A 16,454-nucleotide genomic window follows, 5' to 3' on the forward strand; every position below is an offset into this window, starting at 1 on the left:
CAGAATAAAGTCCTTTAATTGAAATAAACACACAATTCTTTAATGTTCTAAATTAAACCATACTTACCATTACGCCCATTCCAGCTGAAGCCAACGATCTCCTGCAATAAAAGTAAAATAATAACCAACCTCATCGTTACCTTTCCATGGTTCCCAAGACGGCTCCAGCTCTGCTACATTCACATGACAGGCTGGATCGCAGCCGAAAGCTGCCATCCAGCTTGCCATGCCGCAGACACTGAGAAGCGCAGGCATGCTTGCGCTCCTCAGTGTCTGGCTGTGACAGCATCCAGATGAGCCGAGTTCATGTCCAATGAACTCAGCTCACCTCATGCACGTCACTGACAGCGTGGGAAAATTCTCCTGCGCTTGCGGTGAGCGTGAGAGAATTCTCCTGCGCTCACGGTAAGCGCAGGATAATTTTCCCACGCTGTCAGTGACGTGCATGAGGTGAGCTGAGTTCAATGAACTCAGCTCACCTCATGCACGTCACTGACAGCGTGGGAGAAGGCTAGGTATTCAGCTGGGGGCTGATATTAGTAGCCTGGGAAGCTCCGTGGGTATTACCCCCTTCCCAGGCTTCAAACATCTGCTCCAGCCGTCTGCTTAACCTCCGCTAGAGACTAAAATTACAGGGAACCCCACGCCAATTTTTTTTTTAATAAATCCTTTATTTTAACACTAAATGACAAGTACAGTAATCAACACTATCACTGTACTTATTATATATGTGACTGACATGTTTGTATCTAATCTATGTGTGATGCTCTATTCTTTCTGTTCTAAATTGTCTGGTACCGATGTATGCTGCTGATGAATTGCCGGCCGGCTTTTTTAAAGAGACAAAAACACTATTATTTTTTTTTAATAAATCCTTTATTTTAACACTAAATAACAAGTACAGTAACCAACACTGTCACTGTACTTATTATATATGTGACTGACATGTTTCTATCTATCTAATCTATGTGTGATGCTCTAGTCTTTCTGTTCTAAATTGTCGGGTACCAGTGTATGCCGCTGATGAATTGCCGGCCGGCTTTTTTAAAGAGACGGGTGCATGAAAATCGGAGGGCACTAGTGTGTTCCAAGTGCCCTGCTATGTTTTTCATGCACCCTCCTGTATACTCTGCCTGCCTTTCTGCCTATATATTCTGCCTGCCTGACGTTTAATTGAGCACCGTTCCCATCGATTTGGGCAATTTTTGACCTTCTGCAGACCGCCGGGGGGGGGGGGGACCACCAGAAGAATGCTCGAGTTTCCCATAGACTTACAGTGGGCTCGTTGCTCGGGTCGAACACCCGAGTATTCCAATGTGCTCGACCCGAGCTTCGAGCACCCGAGCATTTTAGTGCTCGCTCATCACTAGTCTATACCCATCTTTCCCGGGCGGTCTGCTGAATGTCCTGATCCCCGTCTGACATCTCGTCCTGCCAGGGTAGAAAGGAATGGTAAATTGTTGTGGCTAAGGGAGTGGTCAAAATTTACCGCGCCTCACTACTCGCGCCATGTTGTTTGTCCCTTTTTGTGTTCAGTAAAACTTGGGCGATGTGTCTTATTTTGAAAGAGGGATTATGTGGGAGGGGAACTTTGGAGACTTCACAATGTGTGGGTGCGCTGTGGAGGCATCATACTGTGTGGCGTAGGGGTATTGTGGGAACATCATCCTATATGGGGAGTCATTATACTGTGTGGGAGCTATGAACTGGGTATTTTACTTTGTGGAAATGCTACAAGGCTTTACTATGGGCAATATTTCTGTGTGGTGCAGGGATATGTGGTGAGAGAAGCTGCCCATTTACTAAAGACTATGAGACTTTTCCATCATGGAGCTCCGCTTCCGTCAATATTATTATTGTGTTTTATTAGAGATTTCCTTGCTGTGTTTTATTAATGTTCTGCTTGCTCATGATTTTATGTACACTAATTTTACTTGTAAAGTGTCCAACATTCCAGTAATCTCATCAGTATCTCAGGAGCCTTAAGCCATTGTTCAAACAGATATATATGTGCACACCCTCATAAACAGAGATACATACATGCACATATTCATACAAAGAGATACCAACATGCACCCCCTCATACACAAACATACATACATGCTCCCCCGTCATGCACACAGATACATGCACCCTCTCATTCATACATATACATAACTGCTCACAGATATAAATGTCCATTACATATATACAGTATATATGTTCATACATACTGTATGCAGTCACTACATACATGCACTCCCTCTTCCACATAGTTACATACATGCTAATAGATATCCATGACATACTGTATATATATATACAGTACAGACCAAAAGTTTGGACACACCTTCTCATTTAAAGATTTTTCTTTATTTTCATGACTTTGAAAATTGTACATTCACTCTGAAGGCATCAAAACTATGAATTAACACATGTGGAATTATATATTTAACAAAAAAGTGTGAAACAACTGAAAATATGTCTTATATTCTAGGTTCTTCAAAGTAGCCACCTTTTGCTTTGATGACTGCTTTGCACACTCTTGGCATTCTCTTGATGAGCTTCAAGAGGTAGTCACCGAAAATGGTTTTCACTTCACAGGTGTGCCCTGTCAGGTTTAATAAGTGGGATTTCTTGCCTTATAAATGGGGTTGGGACCATCAGTTGTGTTGTGCAGAAGTCAGGTGGATACACAGCTGATAATCCTACTGAATAGACTGTTAGAATTTGTATTATGGCAAGAAAAAAGCAGCTAAGTAAAGAAAAACGAGTGGCCATCATTACTTTAAGAAACGAAGGTCAGTCAGTCTGAAAAATTGGGAAAACTTTGAAAGTGTCCCCAAGTGCAGTTGCAAAAACCATCAAGCGCTACAAAGAAATTGGCTCACATGAGGACCGCCCCAGGAAAGGAAGACCAAGAGTCACCTCTGCTTCTGAGGATAAGTTTATCCGAGTCACCAGCCTCAGAAATCACAGGTTAACAGCAGCTCAGATTAGAGACCAGGTCAATGCCACACAGAGTTCTAGCAGCAGACACATCAGTACAACAACTGTTAAGAGGAGACTTTGTGCAGCAGGCCTTCATGGTAAAATAGCTGCTAGGAAACCACGGCTAAGGACAGGCAACAAGCAGAAGAGACTTGTTTGGGCTAAAGAACACAAGGAATGGATATTAGACCAGTGGAAATCTGTGCTTTGGTCTGATGAATCCAAATTTGAGATCTTTGGTTCCAACCACCGTGTCTTTGTGCGACGCAGAAAAGGTGAACGGATGGACTCTACATGCCTGGTTCCCACCGTGAAGCATGGAGGAGGAGGGGTGATGGTGTGGGGGTACTTTGCTGGTGACACTGTTGGGGAGTTATTCAAAATTGAAGTCATACTGAACCAGCATGGCTACCACAGCATCTTGCAGCGGCATGCTATTCCATCCGGTTTGCGTTTAGTTGGACCATCATTTATTTTTCAACAGGACAATGACCCCAAACACACCTCCAGGCTGTGTAAGGGCTATTTGACCAAGAACGAGAATGATGGGGTGCTACGCCAGATGACCTGGCCTCCACAGTCACCAGACCTGAACCCAATCGAGATGGTTTGGGGTGAGCTGGACCGCAGAGTGAAGGCAAAAGGGCCAACAAGTGCTAAGCATCTCTGGGAACTCCTTCAAGATTGTTGGAAGACCATTTCCGGTGACTACCTCTTGAAGCTCATCAAGAGAATACCAAGAGTGTGCTAAGCAGTCATCAAAGCAAAAGGTGGCTACTTTGAAGAACCTAGAATATAAGGCATATTTTCAGTTGTTTCACACTTTTTTGTTAAGTATATAATTCCACATGTGTTAATTCATAGTTGTGATGCCTTCAGTGTGAATGTAGAATTTTCATAGTCATGAAAATACAGATAAATCTTTAAATGAGAAGGTGTGTCCAAACTTTTGGTCTGTACTGTATACAGTGGGGAAATTAAGTATTTGATACACTGCAGATTTTGCAATTTTTCCCACCTACAAAGAATGGAGAAGTCTGTAATTTTTATCGTAGGTACATTTCAACTGTGAGGGACAGAATCTAAAAAAAAAAATCCAAAATATTACATTGTATGATTTTTACATAATTAATTTGCATTTTATTGCATGAAATAAGTATTTGATAGAATAGAAAAACAGAACTTAATATTTGGTACAGAAACATTTTGTTTGCAATTACAGAGGTCAGACGTCTCCTGTAGTTCTTGACCAAGTTTGCACACACTGCAGCAGGGATTTTGGGCCAATCCTCCAAACAGATCTTCTCCAGATCTTTCAGGCTTCAGGGCTGTTGCTGGGCAACATTGAGTTTCAGCTCCCTCCAAAGATTTTCTATTGTGTTCAGGTCTGGAGACTGGCTAGGCCCCTCCAGGACCTTGATATGCTTCTTATGGAGCCACTCCTTAGTTGCCCCGGCTGTGGGTTTCAGGTCATTGTCATGCTGAAAGACCCAGCCACGACCCATCCTCAATACTCTTACTGAGGGAAGGAGGTTGTTGTCCAAAATCTCGAAATACATGACCCCATCCATCCTTCCTTCAATACAGTGCAGTCGTCCTGTCCCCTTTTCAGAAAAGCACCTCAAAAGTATGATGTTTCCCCCACCATGCTTCACGGTTGGGACAGTGTTCTTGAGGTTTTACACATCCTTCTTCTTCCTCCAAACACGGTGAGTGGAGTTGATATGAAAAAGTTCTATTCTGGTCTCATCTGACCACATCATCTTCTCCCATGCCTCCTCGGGATATTCCAGATGGTCACTGGCGAACTTCAAACGGGCCTGGACATGTGCTGACGTGAGCAGGTGGAACTTGCATCCACTGCAGGATTTTAATCCATGACGGCGTAGTGTGTTACTAACGGTAATGTTTGAGACTGTAGTCCCAGCTCTCTTCAGGTTATTGACCAGGTCCTCTCATGTACTTCTGGGCTGATTCTTGACCTTTCTCAGAATTATCCTTACCCCATGAGGCAAAATCTTGCATGGAGACCCAGACCGAGGAAGATTGACAGTCATCTTGTGTTTCTTCCATTTTCTAATAATTGCGCCAACAGTTGTTGACTTCTCAGCAAGCTGCTTGCCTATTTTTCTGTAGCCCATCACAGCCTTCTGCAGGTCTACAATTGTATCCCTGGTGTTCTTAGATAGCTCTTTAGTTTTGGCCATGGTGGAGAGGTTGAAGTGTGATTGAGTGAGTGTGTGGACAGGTGTCTTTTATACAGGTAACAAGTTCAAACTGGTGCAATTAATACAGGTAATGAGTGCAGAGTAGGAGGGCTTCTTAGAGAAAAACTAACAGGTCTGTGAGAGCCAGAATTCTTGCTGGTTGGTAGATGATCAAATACTTATTTCATGCAATAAAATCCAATTTAATTATGTAAAAATAATAAAATGTGATTTTCTGTTTTTTTCTTTTTAGATTCTGTCTCTCACAGTTGAGAGACGGGGGGGGGGGGGAAACCAAGGAAATAGGTGGGATGTGAGGCAAGCAAGGGAGAAGGGGAGAAGTGAATATAATGAGGGTGGAGAGGGGGGTGGGGATAGTACAGTTAGATCGTTAGAGAAGAATAGGATGCTAAATAACCCCAAAGTTTTATCCTGCATGCTGACCAACGCAAGAAGCCTGACCAATAAGGCGGATGAGCTGCAGGCGCTTATATCGGAGGAGAGGTATGACATCGTAGGTATAACAGAGACTTGGCTAGACGATAGCTACGACTGGGCGGTAAATTTATTAGATTATAGTTTATTTAGAAGGGACCAGAAACAGGGGAAAGGCGGAGGAGTCTGCTTATATGTAAAGTCATGTCTAAAACCCAGACTAAGGGAAGATATAGGAGAGGGAGAAGAGGGGGTCGAGTCCATGTGGGTAGAGATAGAGGGAACTAAAAATAATAATAAAATATTACTGGGGGTCTGCTATAAGCCACCAAATATAACAGAGGAGAATGAGAATCTGCTATTAGGACAAATAGACAAAGTAGCAAAACATAATGAAGTGATTGTAATGGGGGATTTCAACTACCCGGATATTGACTGGGAAACAGAAACCTGTAGATCTCAGAAAGGTAAAAGGTTCTTGACAAATATTAAGGATAATTATCTCTCCCAACTAGTGCAGGAACCAACGAGAGCGAAGGCCGTGTTGGACTTAATATTGACTAATAGGCCTGATAGAATAACTGAGGTACAGATAGGGGGGCACCTAGGTAATAGCGACCATAATATTATCGACTTCAAAATGCCCTTCAGTAGGGTTATCAATAAGGGAACAACAAAAACATTAAACTTTAGGAGGGCGAAGTTTGATCAGGTGAAAGAAAGCCTTCAACTTATTGACTGCTACAAAGTTCTTAATCAAAGGAATACGAATAGTAAATGGGAAACCTTCAAAATAATTCTGAATACTCAGTGTGAGAGGTATATACCGTATGGGAATAAAAGGGCCAGAAATAAGAGGAAACCAATATGGTTGAACAAGAACGTAAAAGGGGCGTTAAATAGCAAAAAAGAGGCATTCAAGAGATTAAAACAGGAAAACAGTAAGGAAGCACTAATGTGTTACAAGGAAAAAACGAGAACCTGTAAAAAACAAATAAAAATAGCGAAGGAGGAAGCAGAGAGACGTATTGCTAGGGAAAGTAGATCAAATCCCAAACTGTTCTTTACGTATATAAATAGTAAAAGGATTAAATCGGATAATATTGGACCGATAAAAAGTGAGGAAGGCAAAATCATAGAGAAAGATGAGGATAAAGCTAATCTATTAAATAATTTTTTTTCGACAACTTTCACAAAGGAAATCGAACTAACAGGAGAAATGAGAAGTGACAAGCTTAATCCTCCACTAAGTATGACTAATCTAACCCAAGCTGGGGTACAGAAACGCCTCAGTAACATTAAAATAAACAAATCACCAGGACCTGATGGCATACACCCACGGGTACTAAGGGAACTAAGTAATGTGATAGACAGACCGTTATATCTTATATTTAAGGACTCTGTTGAGACTGGGTCTGTGCCACTTGATTGGCGACAGGCGAATGTAGTGCCAATATTCAAAAAGGGAGCGAAAAGTGACGCCGGAAACTATCGGCCGGTGAGTCTGACGTCCGTTGTGGGCAAAATTTTTGAAAGCTTCATTAAAGAGGCAATTACGGAGCATCTTGATGCTAATAATCTTTTAATCCCGAACCAACATGGATTCATGAGGAATCGCTCCTGCCAAACAAACCTGATTGACTTCTACGAGGAGGTTAGCTCTCGAGTAGATCAGGGGGAACCAGTGGATGTCGTGTATCTCGACTTCTCAAAAGCGTTCGATAGCGTGCCACATAATAGGTTGGTATACAAAATGAGAATGATGGGGCTGGGGGAAAATGTCTGCAAGTGGGTAGCTAACTGGCTAAGGGATAGAAGGCAGAGGGTGGTTATAAATGGAATATACTCAGATTGGGTAAGCGTCACTAGTGGGGTACCACAGGGGTCTGTACTAGGCCCAATGTTATTTAATATCTTTATTAACGACATAGTCAACGGGATAAATAGTAAAATATCAATATTTGCAGATGACACAAAGTTATGTAAAACAATTAATACAAAAGAGGACAGTGCAGACCTACAGAGGGATTTGGATAAGCTGGGTAGGTGGAGCATTAAATGGCAAATGAGGTTTAACGAGGAGAAATGTAAGGTCATACATATGGGAAGGAAAAATGGAAGTCACCAGTACTCACTGAATGGGAAATCATTGGGGAATTCGGAGATGGAGAAGGACTTGGGCATCTTGATTGATAGCAAACTAAATTGGAGTGCCCAAAGTCAGGCCGCTGCTGTAAGGGCAAACAGGGTAATGGGATGTATCAGAAGAGGTATAGCTGCAAAGGATGAGAACATTGTTCTTCCACTGTACAAAGCACTGGTCAGACCACACTTGGAATACTGTGCTCAGTTATGGGCCCCAATATATAGAAAGGATATAAATGAGCTTGAAAAGTTACAAAGGAGGGCAACAAAATTAATAAAGGGAATGGAGGGACTGCAATACCCAGAGAGGTTGGCAAAACTAGGACTATTCAGCCTGGAAAAGAGAAGGTTGAGGGGGGACATAATAAATGTGTACAAATATGTTAGGGGACAGTATAGAGATCTTGCCAGGGATTTGTTCAAAAGGAGGGATATTACGGTAACAAGAGGGCACTCACTAAGACTGGAAGAGAAAAGGTTTCAGCACCAGCATAGGAAGGGGTTCTTTACGGTAAGAGCAGTGAGAATATGGAATTCACTGAGTGAGGAGATGGTAATGTCGGATTCACTACACCAGTTCAAGCGGGGACTGGATGCATTTCTAGATACCAGGCAGATTTCAGCATATTCTTAAAAATAAAATAAAATAGTAGGTTGATACAGGGATTTATTCTGACTGCTGGTTTCAGAGTCGGGAGAGAATTTTTCCTCAGGTGAAGATTGGCCAAATCATTTGGGGTTTTTGCCCTCCTCTGGATCAACTTTAGCAATTACAGAACTAACAGGTCGAACTTGATGGACGCAAGTCTTTATTCGGCTTTACTAACTATGTTACTATGTAAGTATACCTATGATAAAAATTACAGATCCCTCCATTCTTTGTAGGTGGGTAAACTTGCAAAATGGGCAGTGTATCCAATACTTATTTTCCTCACTGTATATATGTATATATTGTGGAGAATCGGCTCTGTGGTAGGTGCTGGTTTACACAAAGGGATGCAGTTCGTTGGTGCAAACAAACAGGCGGGTTTATTAAACGTCCATAAACCAAATTCTAACAGCCTTTTCCAGGTACAAAAAAGTATAACTGAACAAAACTCAAGATAACAAGTCAATAATGCACGGGCTAAGCGGTTTAAATGCAAGGGCTTTTCTTTGACTTCAGAAGGTCTGAGCAGGACATGCAAGGCCTGCTCACCTTGCATAACACACACAGTGTAAGACAGCCCAAGCTGCCTTAAATCAGACCTGGACTGGAGGTAAGCGAGCAGCAGATCCTGCACAGCTCTTTTAGCAGCTCGCAAAACCCGGACCCATAATCCGGGCCCATTAAACACCTCTCAGCACTATATGTGCTGGAGCCTGCTTCTCCGAATCCTACATCACCGAAGCTTGGCAATCTGGGGACACATACCTCCCATCCACGACATGTCCAGCTGCAACCTTACAATATATATATGTATGTATATATATATATACACTATATATACTCATACATACCACATACACAGTCCCACAAGAAAACAAATACATGCTCACAAATATAAATTACATACATGCATTCATACATTATGTATAGACCCTACATACATGCATTCGCCCATGGATTAAGTTACAAGTATGCTCGCACATATACAGTAAATGCTCACCTTGCACATCCACTCATACATACAGTATGTACAATCACTACATACATACGGATGCACACGCAGGCTCTTTGCTACATGCTCATAACATATAATAATTGCATATAAATTAGTGGATAAATCTTTTTACAAAACTGCGCCATTTTTGTTGCAATCTTGGGCACGCACATGAACGGCGCTAGGCTGCAGTACGCACACAGAGGTATGGACGTGGTACTAGAGTAAAGGGGCTGGGACCATCCAATCACCTTAGCAGTGATGCCGTCAGAGGTGAGACCCCCACCAATCCCATGTACGCATCCTCTAGTGTTTCGCCATTGACGGGTTAATCGGCCGTCTGCTGGACAGCACTATTACGTGCTAAGCCGGTGGAATCTGAGTGCCGATCCACAGGAAAACAGAATGGGCTGAACTCTAGACTTCTGGTGCTTATTATAGCGTCAACCTTCAGTGCTTCCATGGCGTTTTTTATGGGGTCTGGTTTCACTTAGAGGAATTAAATGTCATTGAGTTTATTTCTCTAAGATATTCAAGAGCAAATTGCTGCCTCGTTGCATGACTTTTAAGTTTGTGTAAGTGTCTGCCGCTCCGTGCTATTTACGTCTGAGTTCTTAATGTTTAAATAGAAATTCTTTTATTGTGAAATTTTACATCTCCAGACCATTATTGAGGCTTGGAATTCCCGATCGCGCAACACTCGGGAACCTCCCTCTACGCAAGACAGAATTCATGTAAATTGCTTAAATTCACAGAGAAGAAATAAAGCAAATTTCACTATAACAAACTCCCACTCTCAGTATTGTTCATTAGGGAAAAATCCAAAAAGTTGTATTCTTGTACATAGGGGCAGTATGATAGTAGTTATATTCTTGTACATAGGGGGCAGTATTATAGTAGTTATATACTTGTACATAGGGCAGTATTATAGTAGTTATATTCTTGTACATAGGAGCAGTATTATAGTAGTTATATTCCTGTACATAGGGACAGTATTATAGTAGTTATATTCTTGTACATAGGAGCAGTATTATAGTAGTTATATTTTTGTACATAGGAGCAGTATTATAGTAGTTATATTCTTGTACATAGGAGGCAGTATTATAGTAGTTATATTCTTATACATAGGGGGCAGTATTGTAGCAGTTATATTCTTGTACATAGAGGCAGTATTATAGTAATTATATTCTTGTATATAGAGGCAGTATTATAGTAGATATATTCTTGTACATAGGAGCAGTATTATAGTAGTTATATTCTTGTACATAGGAGCAGTATAATAATATTTATATTCTTGTACATAGGAGGCAGTATTATAGTAGTTATACTCTTGTACATAGGGGGCAGTATTATAGTAGTTATATTCTTGTACATAGGGGCAGTATTATAGTAGTTATATTCTTGTACATAGGAGCGGTATTGTAGTAGTTATATTATTGTACATAGGGGCAGTATTATAAGTTATATTCTTTTACATAGGGGCAGTATTATAGTAGTTATATTCTTGTACATAGGGGCAGTATTATAGTAGTTATATTCTTGTACATAGGAGCAGTATTATAGTAGTTATATTCTTGTACATAGGCAGCTGTATTATAGTAGTTATATTCTTGTACATAGGGGCAGTATTATAGTAGTTCTATTCTTGTACATAGGGGCAGTATTATAGCAGTTATATTCTTGTACATAGGGGTTGTATTATAGTAGTTTATATTCTTGTATATAGGGGTAGTATAATAGTATTTATATTCTTGTACATAGGAGGCAGTATTATATTTCTGTCATGGAAGTTATATTATTTATACATAATTTAGAGCTGATTAATTTACTTAATCCTATACTATACATACTATTTATTCATACAAGAATCATCTGGGAACAGTCAAGGGTTGATTTTTGGCTAGAGGTTTGCTCTATGGACGCAGGGGTGAGTATTGTGTCTGGGATTATAAGACAGGTCAACTATTAAGATAAAACAGCTGCTGTTCAAAAAAATTAACGTTATAAAGTTGAAGAAAAAGTGTCCATATCTCTTTATGTCTTCTTGGGTTGTGAAAGCGATCTGTTCTGAAGAATAATTTGCTGCTATATTTGGCGCTGTCCCCGGCTGCGCTGTGCAGCTGCATTTTTTGTGTGATTGTGACAATTAGGAGAATGTTCTCGGTATCATCTGCTGTTTTGTTAGTCTTGTTGAGACATGCAAACTTCATCATGCAAGAACCAAAAGAACCTTTTTGTAATTATTTCAGGAAAGTGGTGTTCTAGCATTTTTATAAACCGACACAATTGATGTAAAAATATTCACTCCGTAATCCAGAGCAGAGTCAACCAGTAGCTTCTGATTTAAGCGGATTTATTCCCCGATGTTTGTGGTTATTTCTAAAATAACTATTGTTTGAAGACGTGAACGTGAAAACAATTAAAACCATGAGCGTGTTTTCCATTTGAAATCTCATTGCTGTTTCTTTATTTTCCACACTTTGGTTGTGAACGTCTGGTTTTGTTAATATAGACTTCAGAAAAAAATGAAGAAAAAAAAAAGGGGGGGACAAACATGGTAGAAAGTTCATTTTCGTGGTTTGGTATAGCTTTAATGGAAAATGAACCCTTATGGCACGTGTATATCCTATTAGGAAAATAGTTCGCTTCCCATCCATGAAGTAGAATTTCATAGTTTGTGTCCCCCAGGGGTCAAGGGTGGGATAAGGAAGCTGTTTTGAAACTCAAATGAGAAGTTTTAGAATGGTCCTCTAAAGCTCACCATGATAATTGTCAGATTTAGAGATGGTGGGAATTGATTCACAAGGCCCAGTTCCAACGGACACGTTAGGAACCTGTGCCTGCCGGACAGGATCTTTAAGAACTGTCTCTTGCCTTCCACCATTCGTGGTTCTTCTCTTGATTAGTTGGCCTGCCGCGATATTTGATGTGCAACACGCTCCAAAAAGAGGAGCCGCGGATGCCAGCAGGTAGGAGGAGGCGATTGTTAGGACTTAAGTCTGTCAGCCACAGAATATCAAACCGGCCTCTGGACTGGATCCTGCGAATCAATCTGCACCCTTTCCACTAACCATATGTCTTTCCATAAAGCTAGAAAAAAAAGTTTAAAATAATTCTTACAAAACTATTTCTTTTTCAGGAGTTGAGTGAAGGAAGAATATAACGTTGTGTGAATGTCCACCTCGAAAGCCAAGATGACTCAAGTTACAGATACATGGAAGCTAGTCAATGTAAAAGAGCACACATGGTACCAACACAGTCTGGTCTACAGGAAATCCTACCAGCATCGTTTTATGCAAAAAGATGGCACCTGCAACGTCTACTTCAAGAGCATCCTTGGCGAGTGGGAGAGTTACGTCCTTGACATCTTCACCACGTTAGTTGACATGAAGTGGCGCCACATGTTGATCATATTTTCATTATCATATGTCTTATCATGGCTTCTGTTTGGCTTACTCTTCTGGATCATCGCTTTACATCATGGCGATCTCAGCAACGTGGAGATAACTCCTTGCATTGACAATGTACGTACATTTTCGGGAGCGTTCTTATTCTCACTTGAGACACAGACAACCATTGGCTATGGTAGCCGTTGTGTCACGGAGGAGTGCTCTTTGGCAATAATACTGGTCACTCTGCAATCAGTATTCAGCTGTATTATTGACACCTTCATAATAGGTGTCGCTATGGCCAAGATGGCTACTGCTCGGAAAAGGGCCCAGACAGTACGTTTCAGTTACTTTGCTCTTGTTGGCTTGAGGGATGGACAGCTCTGCCTTATGTGGCGAATTGGTGACTTCCGTCCAAACCATGTGGTGGAGGGAAACGTGAGGGCCCAATTGCTCCGCTATAATGAAGATCATGAGAAAGGAATTGTAATGGAATACAAAGATCTCAAACTGGTCAATGACCAAATCATATTGGTCACACCGGTCACGGTTGTCCATGTTATTGACAAAAATAGTCCTTTATATGCTCTGGATCGGAAAGCTGTGGCTGCCGACAGATTTGAGATCTTGGTGACATTCATCTACACAGGGGATTCCACGGGAACGTCCCATCAGTCACGAACATCCTACTTGCCCCGTGAAATCCTTTGGGGCTTCAGATTCAACAATATCTTGTTAGCAAAGAAAAAACATTATAAAATCGATGGTGAGCAATTCGAGGAAATGACTGAATATTACACCCCGTTCTGCAGTGCAAAGCAGCTGGACATCAATAACATGCCCGCAAGTCCTTCCACCAGCTACATGTCCAATGGCTTATCAAATAGCCCACTCCCAAGATCGATAACAAATGTCTTGTCCACTGTAAAGTCAACCAGCTCAATGAACAACATCTTGCACGATGCTTCATCTACCACCTCACTCTCCAATGACGTGCTCAACATTGCATGTCCAAGTTCAATGCCCAATGGTGTCTCCAGCATGTCTCAGAGCATAACAACTGTGTCATCTCTAGATACTACAGACAGCAACTACGAAAACCTCATAGACCCTGACCCAACTGCAGAAGATGCAGAAGGCATTTCGTACCAAAAAGTATTCAAGACTTTGAGCAAAATGTCATTAGAGTTGTAATGGAAGAACATCATTAATTACATTGTAGTAATGCTTAGCTGGCTTATCCCGGGACAGTTACTAAGTGTTGCATCTCTCCAGACATGCAAAGCATAGTACCTTCTATCTAGGTTATTAAGACTTTGCAATGGTCGAAAAAAATCTTCCATTCGTCCAATGGTTGAGTGTTTATGACAGAAGTATTTGAAGAAATTCAAGATATTTCAGCAATGTGAGAAAACAGTAGATGATGATGGAGGTTCTTGTAAAGCGCAGTGACAACTCTTATCATCATGTCATTTATATGCTCACATATGCTTTTATGGACAATCGATGACCATCACCAATCAGCATCTCTGCACAAATGTTGTGTTTGTGCCATCTTCAGACTGCCTCGATGTCCCATTGTATTATGAGTCTGTATTATGGCCAAAAGACACCATGACTTCCAATGATCTGGGCGTAGAGCACAACAGAACCGTATACGGACTTAAAGGGATTTTCCAGTTTTGGAAAACCCCCGTGCCTTGATTGATCAAAAAACAACCAAATTGTGCTTTACTCCCTCTCTCCAGTGCCAGCACTGAGTCTTCTCCACTGATCCTGGTGTGTGTTACTGTCTGCAGTGTAGACATCTCATCGACAGCGCTGTTCCCGGTGTCTGCTATTGTCTTACGTGTTGATGTCTTGTCAACAGCGCTGCAGCCAATTGGTGAGATCAGCCCGAATTGACAGCTGCTGAGCTCAGTTATTGTCTGCAGCGCTGTCAACGTGACGTCAGCGCATAAGTCAACAACAGACCTCAAGAACAACGGTGGAGTGTCTGCCCTAGACCGGGGGGGGGGGGGGGGTTTGACTTAAGCAAACTTCAGCCAAGTGAAACCAGAAAACCATTTATATCGAGTTTACTTAAACCGCGAGACCATATTCATATACTGTATAGCTTTCCCTGTGATGCAGCTTGGCAAGCAAATAAGATAGTATTAATTATGCTTTTGTTTTGTGTTGGAAGAAGAGAAGTGCTTGTGGGCACCAAAATTGGTTCCTGATGTGGTTGTCACCCAATGGTTTTCATTCATTAAGAAACTTGATGGTGGAAATGTGTAAAACCTGCAAAAATTCACTCTGGCTTCACTCCACATTTGCTCCATGCCTAAAGGACCATTTAAAAGGACCGATAATCTGGAGACTTGCGGTCATAAAAACGCTTGTTCCTGATAATCCTCCAGCGTAGTAATGACTTTGCTCCGCCATTGAAATCTTTGTTGGCAGCACATTATTTCTTCTGCTGGTAACACGCACACAGTGTAAGGACAGAACGATTGTATTAATGACCGTTTTGTCCCCATACATATTATTTCAGCCTGTGTGAACTTGTATAAAGTCGATCGGGCACATTTACTATCAGAAATCAGCCCCTGTAAATGAGCCTTAGATTACAAAGTTGCAGGAAGCTAAGATTTGTGGAGGGTTTTTTTTTGGAGGGTCCAAAGCACCACATCAGGGTGGAAACAAAAACGATGACTTCGTGACCCTTTTTGTTCTAAAAGGACAAATGGTCTAAAAGGACGTGGTGTTATAAAAAGGACATTTTGTGTCTCTCCATCATTATATGGAAGTGACAGAGCAGCCAAGACTTTCAGATCAATGAATACACCCATCATTTACAGACCGTGACCTTGTTTTATGAGATTTCTTTTCACTGTTGTGCACATCAATAAAGATTACGGCACCTCATGTTTTCTATTTCAGGGGATTATTTTGTGGCCTACAGGGTTGTTTTCGTAGATCACCTGCAAGAGCAAATTACCTCGATGCTGATGGTAGTACTGCACAAGAAGCCTTGGGCCACGGCCCCACTATCAGTATTTGGTCAGTATTCGGTCAGTATTTTTTCTCAGGAGAGGGAGACAAAACCAGGTGAGGAACAATCAGAGAAAAGGTATAATAGAAACAAGTCCACCACTTCTGCATTTATCACCCACTCATGGTTTTGTCTCCCACTCCTGAGAAAAATTACTGACCGAATACTGACCAAATACTGATAGTGGGGCCGTGGCCTTAGGCAGCGATCATTCTGTGTTATGCTGCCCATTCATGACTCTATTAGTGGGTTCCAACCAAATCCCTAAAAAAAAAAGCAAAGGTGGTCTTTGCCGAATGGAGCCACTGACTTCAGTTAGGCAGAGTCCAAATCATGCAACTAAAGGAGTGTACTATGCTATTGTGTCCGACTTAATAGATGAGCACTTCTAGAAAAAAGGCAAGAAGGAGTCCAACGTTGCCTGTTCTGTACTCCATTTCCCACCATTCGCTTTGTCAGGGGCAAGTCTGAGTCTCAATTTACAAAGTTTCAGACAGAAGCTCTCAGACACCATAATGTTCACACGACCGTATCTCCAATCAAAGTGCTTTCCGTGGAAAAAACTGACAGCACTAGGACCAATGACGCTCAATGAGGCAGTTCAGATGACTTTTTTAACACGGACCAA

At 41.5% G+C, this 16,454-nt stretch overlaps 1 protein-coding gene across 5 annotated transcripts in view; it reads left to right on the forward strand.

Annotated features, from left to right (window-relative positions):
• KCNJ16 (potassium inwardly rectifying channel subfamily J member 16) overlaps nt 1-15,699 on the forward strand; it is an 82,716-nt gene extending 67,017 nt beyond the window's left edge. For all 5 annotated transcript variants that reach the window (XM_073682530.1, XM_073682531.1, XM_073682533.1 and 2 more), the window contains exon 2: nt 12,540-15,699. In XM_073682530.1, coding sequence (XP_073538631.1) covers nt 12,574-13,983 — 1,410 coding nt within the window. In that variant the 5' untranslated portion in view covers nt 12,540-12,573 and the 3' untranslated portion in view covers nt 13,984-15,699. The remainder of the gene's footprint in view (nt 1-12,539) is intronic.
• The last annotated feature ends 755 nt before the right edge of the window (nt 15,700-16,454 follow it).

This window comes from Phyllobates terribilis, unplaced genomic scaffold, assembly GCF_046119375.1.
Source record: "Phyllobates terribilis strain yellow unplaced genomic scaffold, ASM4611937v1 Scaffold_5__5_contigs__length_657084704, whole genome shotgun sequence".
Taxonomy (NCBI): domain Eukaryota; kingdom Metazoa; phylum Chordata; class Amphibia; order Anura; family Dendrobatidae; genus Phyllobates; species Phyllobates terribilis.